The sequence below is a fragment of the Oryzias latipes genome, chromosome 11, assembly GCF_053564925.1.
Source record: "Oryzias latipes strain Hd-rR chromosome 11, Olatipes_Hd-rR_3.1".
NCBI lineage: Eukaryota > Metazoa > Chordata > Actinopteri > Beloniformes > Adrianichthyidae > Oryzias > Oryzias latipes.
In genome coordinates, this window is record NC_136247.1 from 15764889 (window position 1) to 15786439 (window position 21551).

General features: G+C 39.5%; 1 protein-coding gene across 4 annotated transcripts; it reads right to left on the reverse strand.

Annotated features, from left to right (window-relative positions):
* Window positions 1-580: 580 nt before the first annotated feature.
* Window positions 581-18013, reverse strand: LOC101155780 (small integral membrane protein 12). Of its 4 annotated transcripts, XM_078955367.1 has the most exons (7): window positions 17909-18013; window positions 16965-17169; window positions 15854-16009; window positions 15153-15296; window positions 9510-15072; window positions 3454-7494; window positions 581-1545 (listed from the first exon to the last, which is right to left on the reverse strand). In XM_078955367.1, the coding sequence occupies exons 1-5, from the start codon at window positions 17927-17929 to the stop codon at window positions 14843-14845; spliced, it is 756 nt and encodes a 251-aa protein (XP_078811493.1). In that variant the 5' UTR covers window positions 17930-18013; the 3' UTR covers window positions 581-1545; window positions 3454-7494; window positions 9510-14842. The 4 variants fall into 4 exon arrangements, with proteins under 4 accessions (XP_078811493.1, XP_023815648.1, XP_020556717.1 ...); XM_023959880.2 differs by having other exon boundaries at window positions 3454-15072; XM_020701058.3 differs by lacking the exons at window positions 9510-15072; window positions 15153-15296; window positions 15854-16009; window positions 16965-17169; window positions 17909-18013 and having other exon boundaries at window positions 3454-3613.
* Between the last annotated feature and the right edge of the window lie 3538 nt (window positions 18014-21551).

A 21551-nucleotide genomic window follows, 5' to 3' on the forward strand; every position in this document is an offset into this window, starting at 1 on the left:
TGCTCCTTGCTCTCCCCCCTCCTGATGCATCCACTGGCAGACAGAATAGATTTATGTACGTCTTTCTTTTCCTCCTCTGAGCTGGAATCTGGATCAAAACTGAACAGCTGGATAGCTCAAATATTGCTCGCCATTTTTGTTGCACCACTAAAGTTAGGTAGGGAGCCGCAGCTGGTCCTTAGAAAACTAGTCTATGACAGAAAAAGTTGTGTATTAAATGAGGAAGTCTGAAGTGACAGAGAATTGCTCAGATAGCTGAAGGACAGGGGTGAGATGTTCTGAAGGTGTGACAAAGGAGCTCAAGGTGGATGTGCGACTGCACTAAGTATCTGCTTTGAGCTCCTTCTTGTTTCTATGGTGATGGACAATACTTAAGCTCCACCCACCAAGTTAGATTTTTGCCCCCCAAATCAAAACTTTTGACATGAAATAAAACCTCTGATAGTCTGTTCTATAATCAAAGCCACATCCATAATCGCTTTGATGTTTCATCCTTAAACTTTGACAGGGATTTTGGTCCATTGCTAACAAATACACATGGATGAAATACATAAAAATGACTGCCCATTATAGTAGTACATGAAATTAATTTTTTCTTTATTCTTTAGAAAATTTCACAACAGATGTGGTTTGCATTTATTTGTGCATCCTAACAATAAAGCTTTCAAAATAAAAGTCTGGGAAATTTTTTAAAGCAGCTTGTATTTCAGAAGAAACCACCAACATCATTTTCCATCAGAACAAAAAATCCATTACAATAAAAAAAAAAAAAAAAAAATCAAACCTGAAGCTGAGTCTTAACTTTCACCATTAACTGTCTGAACATACAGAAATGACAGCATTGGTTTGAGTCAAGTTTAAAATGATACAGACAGGTGATTTCTGATGACACAGGAGAGAAACGGAGAACCGAAAGAAACTTTGTAATCGGGCCCACACTTTATAATCCAAAAGCACGATGAACAGTGGCATCCTTGATGTGCAATGTACTAGAACCCTGTACAGAACACAGATGGGCACCACTAACGGTGGAATCTCATTTAAGGTTAATGTCATTTTAAACACTTTTTTCAATTCCTACAGAAATGTCCTCAGCTTATCCAGGTAGGGTTCTGTCTTTAGGGGGAAAGCAGCTGAGGTGATCACAAAGAGAGGTGACATTGTCCTGCGAATCGCCTCCCCTCTGCTTAAAGTGCACTTTCGCCCTTCTGAGAAACTGCAAAACCAAGTCTGTCACTCTGACGCGAGTTAGCTCTTCTCAGGTCGGTTCCTGTTCAGAGCCGCTTTAGGTGTGAACTCCAGTTTCTCTTTCAGGCTGAGCACCTGGGTGCCGTCGGTCCCCGCTTGTTCCTGCAGCTTCCTCTCCTCTCTCTGTTCAAATATGCTCTTTTCTTCCTCTTGTGGTTTAGGAGTCCCCCTAATGAACCATTCCAGGTTGTAGCCCACTGCTCCCACTACAAAAGCCACAGGGAAGGTGACATACGGCGCGTAAGTCCGCAGCGCAGTCCACAGCAAAGGCCACATAGCTGGACATCAATACGGCTCCTAAATGCAGAAGAGGAGAGAATAAAATGTTTTAAAAAAATAATACATAAAATAAAAATGAATTGTGCAACAAACATTAATTTAAACCTGGGGTGCCAACACTTTTTTTGGCATGTAAATCCAAAAGATCTACCCATACGTACCTATATGTATGTATATATACACATATATGCACACACACACACATGCACAACATAGTCACTTTAAATTCAACTTCAAAGTTGACAACTTATGTAACATTTTTAGAATAAAATGCCAGACTAATCATCGCCTGGACTTATGCAGCAAAGTCGCTATTCAACTTTAAAGTTGACAACTTCTACTATATCTTCAGTCAAAAATACTATGTTTATGTACTAATAACTCAAAAACTACACAATACGAGTACACACACACACACCTTTGTCAGGAGATAGCTTTGTCGTGGTCCTTAATAGTATTTTTGTAGTCATAAATAATTAGAATACATTAGGTGTTTTATTCTGAAAACAAAAAGCTCTGACGGAAAGCGCGGACAGTATATTTTTATCTTTTTTGTTTATTTTCTCTTTGATGTCCCGTGATCTACCGTGACACCCTTTGCGATCATCAACGTAATGAGCATTCCTGCTTTAAATAAAATGATTAAAAAGAAAGCTCCAAACACAAAACCTGTACTATCACCCCTTAGCGCAGATGTGGGCAAACTTTTTCACTCCTGGGTTCAAAAAATTATCAGAAGGGCTGGACCAGGAGAATATGCATGGAGTGTTTTGGTAATAAGAGAGAGAGACAATACAGATTTTGCATGAAAACATGTTTTAATGTTGATTGAAAATTTTGAAGCTTTTAATTCAAAATGGACTTTTCGCATAGTAGAACCACTTGCACCAAGGGGTTGATGTCAATCAGGGAAACAAAAATGCTGTGTTCAGGTGGTGTTGGAATGATCTGAAACATGCCTGTCTGACTTGAAAAACACACTTTTAGGTCAAAAATCCAACAAACCTTCCAACACCACATGAAAGCACAAACACTTTATGAACCAAGAAAAAGGTCGATGTACAGTACTTGTTGTGCACCATATATAGAGAGACAGTGGAATGACAGGGAAAATAAAGCATCATTAGATTAGGGAATATATAAATTAATAACAGGCCATGGTGGGCCGCAGTTTACCCACCCCTGCTCTAGCAGTTGAAAACTAAACCCATGTGGCTAATTTATATAGAAATCGCTTTGTTTTCAGATTGAAAAATACTCACATTACAAACCCTTTAGTTTACTTTTTAAAATCGGGCAAAATCTAGAAGATTTTTTTTTAATGAAATGTGAATAAGATACTTTTATTAAAGTAAAAGTTAACAGGTGAGCATGTTAGACAAGTTTTTTTCATGTAAAAATCAAACTGATATAATATAATATTGTGTTTTTTCCTGTTAGCCGAATAAAATAATAACCTTTAAGGTTCAGAAATCACCAAAGTCGCGTTGAAAACCCTTTGGTTTTGTTCTGCACGTCCATAAGAACGTAAAAAGGTCAAATCTGCTATGGACAGTTCCGTCTCTCTGCCAGTCCACTATGTATATTAAATAACAAGTCTAGAAATTACAAACGAACAGATACAACAAATCCTCAAAGAAATTAAGATAAAAGAAGAAACGCAAGTAAAAAAAAAAAAAAAAAACCCGCTAGCATAAGGTTCATTATATATCATGTGAAAGTCATTAGATTACCCAAATGAACTTAGCTGGAGTTTATCGCCGAACGGAACAAAATAGGGGGAAACAACTGTACACAAACGGATCTAAGCAGCGGAATGAATTACAAAATCACTAACCATCAATAGGAAATCTGCTGAATAGATCTATAATATAATATCAATACGGTCATCGTGACATTAGCTGATTTTTGTAAGCGTTCACTCACCTTTACCATTAGCATTAGCACGTTAGGTGCCGAAGTGACGCAATTTCCGTCAGTCTCGTGTGTTCTTCCTGGTTCAACGTCACTGTTAACCCATTTGTTAACTTATGTGATGCTATTCACATGTCCCGTGTTGTAACGGCTTGTACTGCTTTGTTTTGAATGCATTTGTTCATATGTTGTGTAGATGTGTTTATATTCAATAGTTAAAGTAAAAATAAATAAACAAATAAATGAAACTGGCTTCAGGTGAAAATCTTATGTTCTTGGGGTTCTAGCATCACCTAGCGGCAGGAACATCAAACTACACCAAGTTAAGACGATAATTCTGGCATTTGACCCTTGAACACTTTTGCTTTTAAAAGTCACACCATCACTTTTACCTGGTAATTTTTTTTACAACATGACCAACAAAAAGTACTTTTCATAAAAAGAAATGGATCACAATATGACAACACATGATATATTAGAGGTTTTCTTTTATTTTAAACTGTGTTATGTGTCTTCTTCTTTCTCTTTCGGCTTTTCCCATCAGGGGTCGCCACAGCGAATCATCGTTTTCCACTTCACTCTATCATGGACATCTTCTACCCTAACATTAGCCAACTTCATGTCCTCTGTTAAGACATCCATATATCTCCTCTTTGGAAAACTTCTGTGCTACATTTAATGTTGAAGAGTAAACATTAGAGGTAAAACAGAACTTTTTCAAAAATAACAAAAGTATTTGTGAAGAAACTGGATTCTCTAGAAAGGACTGTATTAGATTTTAGTTCGTTACCCCGTCAGTTTCTTACACACAGAAATAATGAATAATGAATAATGACTCAGAGACAAAACTTAGCTTTTGTGGAGGTTTTACTTCGCACAAACACGAAGGGGACAGACATATGAACATGGTACATTCAAAGTCCGAACCAAAGAGTTCAGGGATGGGCTTTGGTATAAAAACCCTGCATTTGCATATTCAGAAGATCGTCCGATGGACCTCGTGTGAAAAACACGCCCACAGGTTACTGCTGGAGAGAACTTCCAAGGCTAAAGTGAAGATAAGTCTGAGGCCTGCTCAGCAGAAAACATGCACAGAAAAGAGGGAGTATGGGAAGAAACTGTTAGAACAATAGTTTGGCTGTGCTTTCTTCAAATGTAATATAATTTTGAGATGACAATACATGCTCAGTGAATTAAGTTTAAACCATTAGTGTAATAAAAGTTAAAGGCAGTTTCTAACTATTCTTCACAGTATTTCAAGCATAATAGTTTAAAATGTGTTCAGAATAATGACCAGCTAAGACCACACGGCCCTGTGAGTGATGAGAGCTAATTAAAAAAGCAAAACAAACCACAAAAAAAATTACTGAAAACAAAACGAAAGCATGTTACATCCAAATTTGTGATCCTTGGCTCCAAATTGCTGACATTGATGTGATGAACATGAATTTTGAGTTGGGAAATAATTCTTTAAAGCACTTCCTCCCTCTGTGCGGTCCATCTGGTGGATGCCAGGACTGGCGTGTGATCAGTCCCGACTAAAATAGAGAAATGTGCTTATCCCCCACAGGCTAACAACATCACTTATGCCAGTCCTGCTTTATGGGAGAACTTGGCAACATGGACATTATTTAATAAGTTAGAATTTATTTGCAAATGAGATTTGGAGCTGGCCCTGCCAATGTTTTAAACGTGGAAATAAAGCCATCTTATCAATCCAAATCACCAGCTCTGTCTGGGGCAACAGCCTAACCCTGAAGCTCTGTCGCCCTGCTCCGTTTGTCAGAGTTAATTACTGCTGTCAGGCATGGCCAGCAGTGGGATGTTTAATCATCACACCAAAAGTGACAGGAAGTGGCACCACTGTTTGATCTCATACAGGGAAAAAGGACTGCAGCTTACCTCCAGCTGCAACTCTGGCACAGACTGTGCACATTTCAAAAACACACGCAAACATGCACGATAGTCAAAGAAAAAATGACACGATGAAAACAAATCACTTAAAATCTTTATCTATTTATTTTAAACATTGAGATTCATGGCGGTAGCCCAGATGAGAAACGAAAAAAGAGGTGCTTTGGGTTAAAACAGTCGGACAACTGACAGTCAAAAGAAATAAATCTGTAATCAACATGTAATATAAAAGTTAGTATAAAAGCCTAAAACATCAAGAGATCTATATTTTTAATGTGCTTGTAGATAGTTTTTTAATTCCTCTTAAATTGATTAAAAAATCTTGTTTTTTCACATAAAATATTCCAGTTAAATGAAAGCGGATCAGATCGATAGTCGAACCTCGGATTCAGGAACAACAGTGCGGTTTCCATCCTGGTCTTGGAACAGTGGACCAGATCTACACCCTATCTAGGGGAACTGGAGGGATTGTGGGAGTTCTGTGAAGAAACTGGATTTTCTAGAAAGGACTGTATTAAATTTTAGTTCGTAACCCCGTCAGTTTCTTACACACAGAAATAATGAATAACGACTCAGAGACAGTTACTTATCTTTTGTGGAGGTTTTACTTCGCACAAACACGAAGGGGACAGACATATGAACATGGTACATTCAAAGTCCGAACCAACGAGCTCAGGGATGGGCTTGGTATAAAAACCCTGCATTTGCATATTCAGAAGATCGTCCGATGGACCTCGTGTGAAAAACACGCCCACAGGTTACTGGTGGAGAGGAGCTCCAAGGCTAAAGTGAAGTTAAGTCTGAGGCCTGCTCAGCAGAAAACATGCACAGAAAAAGGGAGTATGAGAATAAACTGTTAGAACAATAGCTTGGCTGTGCTTTCTTCAAATGTAATATAATTTTGAGATAACAATACATGCTCAGCGAATTAAGTTTAAACCATTAGTGTAATAAAAGTTAAAGGCAGTTTCTAACTATTCTTCACATACCCCCCTGTTTGTCATATCAAAATTATATATGGAAAGTCAGCAGAACTCCTGTCATCATCAACCATATACCATTTCACAAAGATTTTCAGTATAGGCAGCATATTGGCTCTGCATCGAAAACAAAAGTGTAGAGGTACATGTAAATACAAAAGAAAACATAAAATCAACGTGAATAAATGAGCATATCAGAGGTGGTAGGTGATACATGAGTGTTGATGTGAAAACCTCCAGGGCTAAACTTATACCATCTGTGTGAAACATTCATTGAGCAGTCAGGGAGGGCAAAACTCATCAACGGCTCTGTGCCCCTCAGCAGCCACCACTAAGTATACGCATGCATCACCAGTCCAAACCTCGGCACAATTTCATTAATGAAAGTTACATAGAACAAGAAACAAATTAAAAAATTAGGAATATAAAAAAAAAAATAATAAAATCAAACAAAAGAAAAACAATAAAATAAATCTGTAAAGACCAGTTTCAACCGCGAGCGGATGCGAATTAGGTTAATTGTAGGCATAATGCTGATAGAGTTGGCCTGACAGCGATCATTCATTTGACACATGGAATCAAACAGGTGACGAAAAGAAAAAAAGAAAAACAACACACAGAGAACCGGAGTGACTAGTTTTATCAGTACACTCCACCAGAAGTAAACCAATAAAGTGGGGACCCAGACCAGTAGGTGTCAGTCATCTGAGAAGAAATGTGTGATTTAAGGGCCTTGACCTCACTGATGATGTGAGTGAGATTTCCAGAGGAAAAAGGAATAAAAGTACAAGATGAAACCACGAGGAACAGCTGGACCCATGTTAGCTGGTTCGAAGCTCACTGTAGCTGGAAGAGAGCAGCGCTAGAGGAAACACACCAGGGAACGCTCCTCTCGCCAGGAGCAGTGTCACACTGGGGCGGCTTCGTAGTTGGACTTCAACCAGGGATGTGTCTCAAAATGTCAGTCTCGTAGGCTCTCAGCAATTTACAGTGGCTTACGTGAATCCAGGAGGGTCGTTCAGCAATGTGTACTGCGGTTGGCATGGTGAGGAGAACCTTGAAGGGTCCCGTCCACCTCGGGTGTGACCAATCAGTCCGTTAAATGGTCTTCAGGGTAAACCAGGTCACCGACAGGGGCCTTCTGGTCGGGATGCAGAGTCTGTGGGGAGGAGAGAGCTGGAGGCAGACTCAATGTTTCCTTTGTTCTCACAGCTTTCTTCAAACAATCATGTAAATCATCAATGGTGTCAGTAGAGTCAGGCATGAGAGTAAAAAAAAAAAAAATCAGGAAAAAAAATAAAATAAATAAAAATTAAAAAATAAAAATTGTGAAAAAACACATTGAAACTGAAACAGACAAGAACTGCGTCTCATTTCAACAGCACCATGAGCGTTAGGTCGTAAATAAATAAATCATACACGGACACAGTAAAACGGTAAAAACAGGCACGTTGACTAATGGGAAAGTTTGAACGGAAGGGAGTAGAGCACACTGCATGTGATTCTGGAGAATTCGCACAAGAGAATCACAGGTGACATTGTTTCAACTATCAGCCGCACAAGCAGCTGCAGCTTACAGCGAGTGAGTAAAGGTGGGGGGCTGATCAGATAAGGTGGTGAGGTCCAGGGAGAGAAATAATTTTTGCTAGAAACAGAAACTAAATGTCCCAAAAAATTTAACCTGTGCTTGGGCCAGCTGGAGTTTAGTTTTACCACACTTATTGCCCTGAGAGTTAAAACTTAGAAAGATTAGCAGACATGTCCAAAAAAAAAAAAAAATGTAAGGACGAGTTAGTGAACCAGAGATCCTCAGGAATGCTTTTAAGGGGTCAATCCTGATTTACAAGCAGAAATGCAGGGACCTGATAAGTGGGGTCAGAAGGCTGCAATCAAACTTTTTTATGAGCAGGGGAAAGTGAACTAAAAAAAGGGAAGGCTGCACCAGCCATCCGAGTCTGATCATGTTTATACAAGTGGGAGGTGTGTCCTGCACAAACAGATCCACATCTACTTTGTAAGAAATGATAATTTCTATAGCTTTTTCTGAACATCTACCCTTGTCCATGTCCTAAACACCAAAATACACACTAAAACACGTCCTATCATTATTCGGAGAGCATAGAAAGCTGTTATATCTGCTTACAACAGAGAAATCACCCCTCCTTTCTGCGAGTTCTCATCAGCCTGTCTGCAGGCTCGGGCACGCGCACTCTGATCTGAGAAGCTGTTCCCCCTCCTTCTACTCTGTCCTGCACTCTGAGGCTGCTTAACTTTCTATGAAATCCATAATCTTTAACCCATTTATCCAAATACTTGATTAATGTCTGATCCTGACTTTCCACATACTTCCAAACTTTATGAAAAGCTTTCTGGACCTGATCAATGTGCTTTCTTACTGTCTTTGTTAGATTTTGCGAATGAGTCCCACCCGTCTTTTTGTTAAGGTATGTGATTGACGATCAGCCACAACGTTCTCAGTTTCAATCAGAAACCAGAGTTCCCACCCAAATAACCCTTTTTATGGATTCTCCAGCGCTGAATCTAATCAGCAGAAAAAGCTTGGAGAATCAGAAAAGAAGCCTAATTATTTGTCAACTGAGTCACTATTTTGTTTTAGAAAGAGGCTTTAATCAAAGTGAGCACACACCACAGGAGCTGTCGAAGAGAGCACACTCAGACACAGACAGAGAGACCTAAGAAGCATCACACACATATTTTCCCCGGAGCTCCGCTTATTCCATGTGCGGCCCACACAGGACCTTCAGCACTAAATTTTGGACATACAGTCCTTTCGTTGGACACACAGTCCTTTTTTTCGGACACACAGTCCTTTCGTTGGACACACAGTCCTTTCTTTGGACACACAGTCCTGTCGTTGGACACACAGTCCTTTCTTTGGACACACAGTCCTTTCTTCGTCCACACAGGACGTTTTTAACCTACTGAAGGCTATTAGTCGGTACACGCGGCGGTACCTACACTTCAGACTCGGGCACGCGCAGCACCCTGACTGCAAGCGCCGCTCTGTTCAGCGTGCCCGCGCAGCAGTCAGGCTGCAGCCGAGTCTCTATTCTTCCCCCAAAGTTGATGCACGCACACACAAAGACACAGACACATTCAAAGTAAGGCCCTAACAAGGAAAGAGAGGACAGACTTTCTGTGTGGCGTACTCACTTCAAGCAATGAACCTCGCTATACGATGAGGGTCCGACGTGGCCGAGGGCAAAACTGGATCCGGGGCGAGGGCCGCTGATCCTGAAGGCGGATGTGTCAATGCTGAGGCTGTGATCTCAGACCGCATGCGGTTTTCAGGCAACCCCCCCCAGGGGTTCCAGCGATGTCCAGGGCGTCAGTCGGCCGGCTCAGAAGGACCAAATGTGAAGAAACTGGATTTTCTAGAAAGGACTGTATTAAATTTTAGTTCGTAACCCCGTCAGTTTCTTACACACAGAAATAATGAATAACGACTCAGAGACAGTTACTTATCTTTTGTGGAGGTTTTACTTCGCACAAACACGAAGGGGACAGACATATGAACATGGTACATTCAAAGTCCGAACCAACGAGCTCAGGGATGGGCTTGGTATAAAAACCCTGCATTTGCATATTCAGAAGATCGTCCGATGGACCTCGTGTGAAAAACACGCCCACAGGTTACTGGTGGAGAGGAGCTCCAAGGCTAAAGTGAAGATAATTCTGAGGCCTGCTCAGCAGAAAACATGCACAGAAAAAGGGAGTATGAGAATAAACTGTTAGAACAATAGCTTGGCTGTGCTTTCTTCAAATGTAATATAATTTTGAGATAACAATACATGCTCAGCAAATTAAGTTTAAACCATTAGTGTAATAAAAGTTAAAGGCAGTTTCTAACTATTCTTCACAAGTTCGCTTAACCAGACCACATGTGTTTTGTGGATTTGGAGAAGGCGTTCGACTGCGTCCCCCGTTGTATCCTGTGGGGGCTGATCTGGGAGTATGGGGTCCGGGGAGCCTTACTGAGGGCTGTCCGGTCTCTGTATGACCGGAGTAGGAGCTTGGTTCGCATAGCCGGCAGTAAGTCAGACCTGTTCCCGGTCCACGTTGGACTCCGGCAGGGCTGCCCTTTATCACCGGTTCTGTTCATAGTTTTTATGGACAGAATTTCTAGGCGCAGCCAGGGGCCGGAGGGGTCTGGTTTGGGGACCACAGGATTTCCTCTCTGCTTTTTGCAGATGATATTGTCCTGGTGGCTTCATCGGGCCAGGACCTCCAGTGTGCATTGGTGCAGTTTGCGGCAGAGTGTGAAGCGACTGGGATGAGGGTCAGCGTCGCTAAGTCTGAGGCCATGGTTCTTGACCGGAGAAAGGTAGTTTGCCATCTCTCGGTGGGTGGAGTGTCCCTGCCCCAGGTGGAGGAGTTTAAATACCTTGGGGTCTTGTTCACGAGTGAGGGAAGACCGGAGCGTGAGATTGACAGGCGGATCGGAGCGGCGTCCGTAGTTATGCGGTCGCTGCATCGGTCCATTGTGGTGAAGAGAGAGCTGAGCCAAAAAGCAAAGCTCTCAATTTACCGGTCGATCTTCGTTTCAACACTCACCTATGGTCATGAGCTATGGGTCATGACCAAAGGAACGAGGTCCGGAATACAAGCGGCTGAAATGAGCTTCCTCCATAGGGTGGCTGGGCGCTCCCTTAGAGATAGGGTGAGAAGCTCGGTCACCCGCGGAGAGCTCGGAGTAGAACCACTTCTCCTCCACATTGAAAGGAACCAGTTAAGGTGGCTCGGGCATCTAGTCCGGATGCCTCCTGGACGCCTCCCTGGAGAGGTGTTCCGGGCATGTCCCACAGGGCGGAGGCCCCGGGGAAGACCCAGGACACGCTGGAGAGACTGCATCTCTCGGCTGGCCTGGGAACGCCTCGGGGTCCCCCCAGAGGAGCTGGAGGAAGTGGCCAGGGCGAGGGAAGTCTGGGCATCTCTGCATAGACTGCTTCCCCCGCGACCCGGTCCCGGATGAGCGGAGGAAGATGGATGGATGGATGGATGGATGGAGATCAGAGGATGTGATTAAACCTTAAACTCTTTAACACTCAGGATCATGATTCGTAGAGCAATCAAGCATAGAAAAACTATCAATATATTTTAAATAAAAAATAAAAAAACACAAATTATTTACATTTTTTTATTGCAAACAGCCGTGCATTTCTATGACATCAAAACAAAAAAAGATTTGTTGAAATTTGTTCATGAAGATTTTGTTTACAAAAGAAGGGAAATAAAACATTATTTTCCTTTCATCTTTCTGCCATTTGAAACTTTTCTTATGTCCTCCTCCAGAATTAAAAAGCAAAACTATATGACAGTAAAATGCATCATGTGACCTTTCGTTGTGTAATATTTGGATGACAAAATGCCCTTTGTGAGCATCAAAGTGCCTTCAGGAGACATTAAGTAGCTCTATTTTTTTGTGTTCATGTTTTATTCAAGTTAAATCCTTTTGTTAGCAGAGGAATGTTTCAGAGCTGCAGGTCAGCAGATGTACATCCTTCCAGTGAGCCTCCATTTGTTCCTGCCATTGCTGTTGCCGGGTAAACGTTTGTGCAGTTTGGCTCAACAGAAATTGTCAGAAGGGCAAACAACAGCTCTGCTCTAAGAAAACGTGGAATTTCATCACAAGAAAATTTGTTTTTAAAAAGAATTTCCTTTTTTTTATGTAAAAGCCTGAAAAATTATATATGACGCAGCTTTAGGGCATCATCGAAAATAATTGGTTGAATGCTGTAAAGCATTCATTGGTTGAATGCTGTAAAGCATTCACCCCTTTGTTTTCCTCTTCTGCTATCTTCCGCCGTTTTTGGCACTTAACTCCTTCTACAATTTTCAACCTATTTTAACCATTCAACTATTAAAATGTTCAGCTCTTTCAGCTTATTCCTGCTATGACTTTTGGTTTTTCAAATCCTTCAACTTTTTAAGATATTCCAGGATTTTCCAGGAATTTTTGCTCCATTAAAATACATGGGGAATTTTTTGTGCAGAAGTTCACAGTTAAACTTCTTCTACAATTTTTCACCTGTTTTAAAAATTCAACTATTAAAATGTTGAGCTCTTTCATCTTATTCCAGCTATGACATTCTGTCCTTCAAATCCTTGAACTTTTCCAGATATTCCCGGTTATTCCCGGATTTTCCAAGATTTTTGCTCCATTGGCCACACCTTTGCTTCTTTAAACCATTGTAACTTTAACATTCTTTTAGCTAGAGACACCGTTCCAACATTAAAATGCTCACAAGGCTATAAACTTCAACATAAGGTTCAACATTATCATGGGATGGCAACACACATACAGTTTGGCGGCCATTTTGTGCAAAAATGTGAGGCGATTTCAAACTCCTTCAAATTTTCACCTAGAGACACCGTTCAAACATTAAAATGATCACAAGCCTTTGGAATACAAAATAAGTTTAGAAATAATTATGGGATGTCGACACAACCTCCTGTTTGGTGGCCATTTTTTGACAAGTTCTGAGGTGACCATTGCAATAAACTTCTTCCATGGCTGGAACTGAACATATTGAAATTCACTGGATCTGCACATATAAGGAATGTGGGTGTGGTTAGCAAACAAACTTCGTTGCTAAGGACATCCAAAAGTTTACTTTTTCCGATTTGTCTGAAAATGACGTCGATTTGTTCGTCATCCCCAGGCGACCCAAACATAACATGGTTGCTATGGAGATAAAATCAATAGAAAAGCCGCCATTTTGAAAAAAGTGGATTTTCTATCAACTTAGAACATGTAGCTTTTACCAATATGATACTCTCAAACAATGTGTTTTTTGAGTCAGTTGATGATGCTGATGCTAGCACTTTTAGCCATTTTAGCATCATCTTCAAATTTTCAACAGTACATCCATTTTTTTCAACAATTTCAGCTTTCATGCTTAACTCCCGTCTACAAATTTTGACCTGTTTTGGTCATTCTACTTTTACAATGTTCACCTTTGACTTTTGGTCCTTTAACTTTTCAAAATATTCCAGGATTTCCAGGACAGTTCAGCCATTTTTCCAACATTTTCAGCTTTCATGCTTAACTCCTTCTACAAACTTTGACCTATTTTAGCCATTCTACTATTACAATGTTCAACTTTTTCAGCTTATTCCTGCTAGGACTTTTGCACCTTTAACTTTTCAAGGTTTTTCCAGTACAGTTCAGCCATTTCTTCAGCTAATTCAGCTTTCATTCAGCAGTACAGCATTCAACCCTGCATTTTCTTCTGGAAATGCAGCTCCTTCTAGTTTTCTTTTTTCTTCATAATTTTACAACTTTATTCTCGTATATTAATATTATTTTTCTTTCACAGTGGCACTAATACTACGTCTTACTAATAAGATGATATGTCCCTGAAATGTTACTTCAAAAAGAGATTAAATTAAAAAAAACAGTTTAAAAAAAGAAGATGTAAATTCTGAAAATATGTAATTTGACTTTATTTTAGAGTGGATTTAAATTTAAAGTATACATGTTGAAAATAAGAGTAAAAATTGGATTAAAAAAATTTGGATTAAAAAAAAAAAAAAATCGAAACTACCCAGAGTTCATTGCAGCAGGAGTTTAGTCTCCTGTCCTCTACAGTGTGTGAGACACTGGTATTTGGTCAGTTTTACTCTGAAAGAGGCATCATATAACCACAGAAATTTATGTACAATTGCTATTAGTCTAACCATTTTTAACAGCGAATATTAGCTAATAACAGCCTGTTATTGATCATCATCCCCAGGTTATCCCATGGTCCGGGTGAATACTCGATTCTGATTGGGTGCTGGGTGTGCATTAAAAAGTGATATACCACAGGATAACCGCACGGTGAAAAAAGAAGTTCCGATCACATAGTTTAAACGTTCTTTATCACTGCGCTGGCTTCTTTAAAATTTTAGCTTAGCTTCATCATCTGGACAAAAACAAGCGGTAAGAGGTGAACTTTCTCTCTGAACTGATGCTTTATTCAACTCATCGTGATGATCAGCATAAATATATAGCCGAATCTTGACTGCAGCGGTGGTGCGGCGCAACGCAGACTATTTGTTACTTTTTGTGAGAAAAGCGATCCAAATCGGAAAAAAACGAGAATTAAGGACTAAAAACTGGTCAATATTTTTATTGTTTTGTAAGCGGCCATGGTATAAGCGGGTTAATGGCCGACGAAGTGTGCATCATCACTTTTTAACGCACTTCGCAGAAGCAAGCGTCCTCCGCGGTTCAGGCTTCCATGGCGTGCGTTAAAAAGTGATGATGCACACTTCGTCGGCCATTAACTCTTACTTAACACCTTCAGGTGATGAATATTAGAAAGTAATAACAACCTGTCTATGATGAATTTCACGCTCATCTTTCTGCAGGAAGGGCTTTGTGGGGTGTGGGTTGGCTGTGCTTAAACATAGTCAGTGCAGCAGGCACTTTTGGCAAAACAGAAAAACCGTATCTGACGTGACTTGAGGGTTGCTCCCCGACATTGGGACAAAGACTGGTTTCACATGAGCCTCGTCATGGCACCAGACAGGAAGTCCTCGTAGCTGAGCCGGACGTTGCCCGTCATGCTTGTGTCTTTTTCTCTGAACTGCTGCGTCATGGTCTGAAGCTGGGTGCACACCTGGATGAAGCGGTCCAGCTGGATACCAGGACGCACGCCTCTAATGGTGAAGCGCTGCACCACAGCCTCAGAAAACTGGGGGCTGAGGTTGTAACCCATTTGCACTAAAGCTGTGGAGGAAAAAAAAAAAAATCAAAACGAGGATTTAGAAGGCAAAATGCAGGGCATGCTTTGCAGAAAGTGGGGATACCTTGGTGGAGCTCAGTGCCGCTGATGGACCCTGAGCCGTCTCGGTCGTACTGCTGAAACAAAGCTCGCCATCTCTGCATGTAGTCCCACAGAGCCGAGAAGCCGTACAAGTCTATCCGCCCGGACCGCGTCCTGTCGAACATGTCTGACGGTAAACAGTAGCACAGGAAGGAAGCGGAGAGAGAGAGAGATTGAGAAAAACAAGAACTTTAGGCTTTTTAAAAAGCATTTAAGAGAGTCCAAACAAATGCTTGCTTTAAAGACCCGCTCTGATGAAAATGTCGATTTTAAAATGTTCTTGCTGCATTTTTCTAATGATGGAAGACAGAAATAAACTCCCTGCTCCAAGGTCTTTACAACAGTGAAGGGAAGGGGGGGGGAGGTGTGCTTGCTCTGCGCCAATCGTCACGCCCACAACTCAGTTGCAAATTTCTGACAAACTCCTGCTCCTCTGCAGAAACTATGTCCTAGAAAAAGATTTTTGCCTAAAAACGGCATCATCATACCTAAAAGACCACAGAACGCTTTGAAAATGGATCAAACGATAATCAGAAAGGAACTTTGAATATCATTCATAAAACTGCTGAAACAGTGTCAATCTTGCTCACTGTCCGTTTCCCACCACCATTAAGACCTGCCCCCTCCTTTCATTGCATCCCTTCAAGTCATTTTCATTGAATTTCATGCAGCGGTGGGACTTACTGATCATCATGAGGCAGGTCTCGTCATTGAAGGTGGACCAGTTGGAGTTGACAAGCGCCTGCTTCAGCTCGCTGTGGTTGATGAAGCCGCTGCGGTCTGTATCAACACTCTGGAACCACTGGAATGCCTCGGGGTTAACCCCAGGGGGCGTGTTAGCTACACGGAGGGGAACACGAGTGACAGATGAATAATAATAATAATAATAATAATAAATTCACATCACAGACTCTTTATATTTGTGTAGATTTTTAAAAAAAAAGGGGCAAAAAAAAACACTCCAGCAGAGAAGATGCAATCATGCCACACTGCTAAACAATTATTATCTTTCAGACGAAGAAAAAGCCTTGGAGTGACAGCTGAAATGATGATCCATATAGACAAGAAAGGCTGTGTTTTGTAAACTGAAGAGGGCGCAGCCTTTAAGATTAAAAAGTCCTAGAAAAAAAGTGGAAAATAACAATTTTCTCCACATACAAAAAATAAAATCTGAGTTTTACTTTGTTAACGTCTGATTAAAAGTACAAAACAGATGTAAAGAGTTTCTAATATCCACACTCAGTGCCTCTGAAATTAAGGGAAACATGTAATTAAAGGTTTTTGAAAGATCAGCCCGGGAAAAAAACGAGTCATTGTTACCTGAGCAGACGGTAAGAAATGAAAGGAGCCCTTCAAAAATATGCTGCACAAAAGAGCGATGGCTGATTGTCAGAAAAATAAATGGGCAGAGATGGTGAGATGACACTTGAGGCCAGATCGTGATGGATTCTGTCCCCGCGGGGAGCGGCGGTAACACACGCTACCGGCTTCAGACTTGGGCTTAGTTGCCAATGGAAACTGTAATTACACATAAGCAACCCGCACGATCTGCCCATCTGTCTGTCGCCCTGTTCATCCCTCACTCCAGATTACCAGTCATCAGTCCAGCTATGAAGTCCTGCTGAGGGACAAAAACTGTCTGGGAACCCAAAGCTTTTTCTATCTATTCTTTCTGCCAGGTAGCAAAAAAAGACGAATGAGAGACAGAGTGTTCGTTATTGAATCCCAGAAATTCCCGTTGAGTCGATTCCTGCATCACTCTGGAAAAAACTCTTTAGTTGCAGTTCATTCTCACCTGCAGGAGCCCTGTAGCCGCCGTAAGGGCCGCCAGGAGCACCAGGTCCATAATGCCCACCCTGACTTGGGGCTCCATAGCCACCATAGGGACCTCCTGGTGGCCCCGCAGCACCTCCATAAGGACCAGAGGGTCGGGACCCATAGGGGCTGCTACTTCCATTGTACGGAGCTCCAGGTGGGGGATTACTCCCTCCTGGATAGCCCTGGAAGGCAAAGGAGATGAAAAGAAGCAGTAAATGAGAACGTGAATCAATACGACGATTATAAAGGTTAAAATGTATTCCAAAATAAAAGCATCTTTGTTGATATGAAACTGTAAACAAGCTGGTTCAATTTATGTTTCTGTTACACGTTTTATTTCAATATTTGAAAATACAGAAGAGCACATTATGATTCCACACATTATGAAAAATAATTATTCTTGACTCGTTTTACTAAATCCACAAAATAAACGACTATAAATTAACAAAAGGATAACCTAAATAAATAGAACACAAGCTCATTTTTTCCCAATGGGAAAACAACTAAATAAATTGCTTTTTTGGATAATCAATCAACTGCAAAGTTAGGTTTTACTATAATATAAAACAAAAACTGAAAAACAGCAGGAAACTTATCAAAGTCCAGAACAGAAGTGTCCATGCTAAAAATGATTCGGTCAAAGACTTGGATTAACAGATGACATATCTTCAAATACACTCGATTCTATTGTTACAATGATTTGCATTTATGAGTGAAATATGTTTTCTTAAAAATAAAAACGACACTTCTTCGAACTCGAAGCTAGCAAGCGTACTACTGTGTGACGAATGCTGACAAGGTAACGCCCTGCTAATGAAGCGAAATGCTACAAAGATTTAAAAAGTCTACCACAAACGATACCATTAAAATACATGAAGATGAAAGAAACAAAAACAATCAAAAAAGTTACAATTTCTGTACCTGACCGTAATGGAAACTCATGATTTAATTTTTTCCGTTGAATGACTCCACTTCCGCGAGGACCAACGGGTCTCAAGCCAGGGTAGGGCTCCTATTGGGTAATATCTATGTCAATCAACCCCACATTGTTTAGCGCGGCTGCTGATTGGTTAAAAAATAAAAACCCTTTGGCCACAGCGAGACAGAAAGCGTTTGTTTTACCCTCCCATTTTTTGACGTCAGGGTGATACTTCAACAATGAGTCACTCATCTATTGCGCTAAAAAGTTGATTTACATAGAGTATATTATTTTGAAACCAGTAAGGGAAGAATAAAGATTTTATTTTTGTACAAAATATTAGTATTATTCCAGATATAATAGCTGTGAGGAGAAAATGAATGTTTATAGATTAGAGACCAGGCCAGAAGCTTTTTTTTTGTGAAAATTTGCTAATTTAATGGGCAACTTTTGAATGTTATAGTTAGATTGGAGAAGAAAAGGGAGTCCACCGAGTTTAGAAAATATATAGTTTGGAATAAAATTCCATAAGGAATCTGGGTTGCTAAGAAATTTCTTAATCCAATTGATTTTAAAGGTGTAGTTTAAGGTGGTGAAATCTAAGACATTAAGTCCTCTGCGTCTATATTGTGTTCAAAAGCACTTTATCTTTAATGTAGTGAGTTTTATTTTTCCAAATAAATTTGTAAAGCATTTTATCAACGGTTTTACATGTGGATGCGTTAACATTGAGGGCAAGTGCTGGATATGTTAATCTGGAGATTCCTTCAGCTTTGGATAATAAAGTTCTTCCTCTTAAAGTGATATCTCTCTGAAGCCAGCGGTTAAATCTCTTTTTGGTCTTTTCAATTATGGGATTAAAATTTAGGTTTCATCTATCCTCTGTGTTTTTAGAAATCATAATTCCAAGATAAGTAATTTGTGATTTTACAGGTATACCATGTAAAACTGAGTGATCGCATTCTGAAATAGGTAAAAGTTCACATTTATTTATATTAAGTTTAAGGCCAGAAGCTTCTGAGAATTTATGAATAAGGTTGATAACAACGGGAATTTGATCTGAATTTTTCAGAAAAAGAGTGGGGTCGTCAGCAACTTGACTCATAAGAATGTATTTATCAGCGACTGAAATGCCATGGATGTTATTTTCCTGGATGAAAGCTGCAAGCATTTGTGCTGCTAGCAGGAATAAATAAGGGCTCACTGGACAGCCTTGGCGTACCCCCCTACCCACCTGAAATCTTGGAGACGTACCATATTTAAGTTTTATTGTACTGTTAGAATTATTGTAGAGAGTTTTAATAGCTTTTATAAAAAATGGTCCAAACCCAAATTTTTCTAGAGATCGATAAATGAATTCATGTTCTAGGCAATCAAAGGCTTTATAAAAGTCCAAAAACAGAATAAAACTATTCTCATTTATTAGTTCGGAATAATCCAATAAATCCAAAACTAATCTGATGTTATTAGTAATGTGTCTATTAGACATGAATCCTGATTGGGATTCGTCTATAATAGATGTTAAGGTTTGTTTAATTCGTTTGGCTAAAATTAGAGCTAATATTTTGTAGTCATTATTAAGTAACGAGATAGGTCTCCAGTTATCAATTTGTAGTTTATTTTTATTAGGTTTGGGTATTAGTGATATAACACCTTGTGTTAGAGTAGGGGGTAGTTTTCCCAGATTAATACTTTCAGTGAGCGTCTCCAGGATAAAGGGACTAAGTTCTGTTGAAAAGTTTTTGTAAAATTCACTTGACAATCCATCATTACCGGGAGATTTGTTCTTTTTTAGAATCATTATAGCATCTTGCACTTCCTCTAAGGTTATACTGGCATCACAGAGTTTTTTATGTGTTTCACTGATAATCTTACAATGTTTAATAGAATCTAGTAGCTCACGCGTTTTAATTTCTGAGTAATTAGAAGAGTAAAGTTTGTTGTAAAAGTCAGAGCAAAATGAGCCAAGAATTTTATGATCTGTTTCAATTTTGTTGTTAATTTGAAGAGACTCAGGAGGGTGTTTAATGTCATATAATCAATTTTTGACCACTTATAATATTCCAGTTACCCCCAAAGAGTTTGCAATAGTCATGGATGCTATTCCTAAAGGCGTTATAATGTTATTTAAAGGTATTGTTCACCCTTTGCCCTCACATTCAGTCTCTTTATTTGAAACAAATATTGGTAAGACCTGCTTTACAAGAACATCTACAAGAAATAAAAAAATAAGATCACTGTTTCAGAAAGATATTGCAGTTGTACCATATGTGACCCACTATTGGAGAAAATTTGCCCCAGATATTGAATGGAAGAAAGTTTGGACTTTGTCCTCTAAATATTTTATTTCAAATAAACCCCGGGATGTTTGTTTTAAACTTCTTCACAGATGCTACCCAGCCAAATCCTCACTCCACATAGACATTGATAAAAACTGCTCCTTCTGTAAATTAGACACTGAAACAATTATACATCTTTTCTGGAAATGCCCCCCAACAGCAATTTTTTGGAAAGACTTCACCTCCTTCGTTCGATGTAAAGTTTATGAAAAATTTGATTTGGTATACAAGGATGTATTATTTGGTTTTTATAGTGTTAATAATTCACTAAGAAGGGAATACTATTTAATTAACCTTTTGATAATACTAGCCAAATTCCACATACATAAATGCAAATTTTCTGAAAAAAAGCCCTTATTCAAACTTTTTATGATTGAGTTAAACCAATATATCAAAGCAATAAAATATTCTTCCAACCCCAAAGCTATAAGAACGTTTGAAACCCTGGAATTTTTTAAATGTACAGAATAGCAACTTGCTGCTTTTTCTGCTCTTATTTATATTTTTTTTTTTCTCTTTTGTTCTTTATGCTCCCCTGGCACATTTTGTTACTCTTTGTTTTGTCTGTGTACTTAAAATTGACTTGAATTTGTATCTTGTATATCTTCAATAAAGTTAAAAAAAAAAAACTCATCTATTGCGCCTGAAAGTTAGGAGACCTGCTAGGCTGTAACTACAGTATTCCAAAAATCCCTTTGAAACTGTCAAATTTTCATCAACAGGTTCTCTTAGCCTGGGCACTGATCTGCAAACACAACTTTTTCCACAGAGTTGTATTATTTGCAATACCTGTAATATTGTCTATAAATACAAAACTCTGTTTTTAAGTAACTGGTTTAATAATGGTATAATTTTCCTCAATCAATTATTCAAAGAACCAGGATTATTACATAACCACTCAGAATTCACAATGCAGTATAAAATACCAATAACCCCCCAAAAATTTGCAGTAGTGTTTGATGCCGTACCGTCTGGGCTTTGCATGTCATTGAGGGATTTCTACAGCGCTCCTCCTCTAAATCCTCCTGATGCATTTAAATCTCCTCTGGGTAGTTTCTGCTTCACTTCTGCTAAACAGAGGAACTCAAAAATCAGAGCTTTGTTCCAAGATCATTTGGTTTCTGTTCCATTAGCTACCTTTTATTGGGCTAATTTCCCTTCTAACATTGAATGGAAAAAAGTCTGGTCTTTACCATAAAAATACTGCTTAACAAATAAAATCAAAGAAATGTCTTTTAAACTCCTACACAGATTTTATCCAGCAAAACATTATTTAATTAGATTTAATGCTGACATAAACACCAGC

Coding starts and splice junctions, on each gene's coding strand:
- LOC101155780 (XM_078955367.1), bottom strand. CDS start 17,929: ATGAGTTTCCATTACGGTCAG. Junction 16,010..16,964: donor CGGCTACAGGGCTCCTGCAG/GTGAGAATGAAC, acceptor CCCTCCGTGTAG/CTAACACGCCCCCTGGGGTT. Junction 15,073..15,152: donor CGGCACTGAGCTCCACCAAG/GTATCCCCACTT, acceptor TTTCCTCCACAG/CTTTAGTGCAAATGGGTTAC.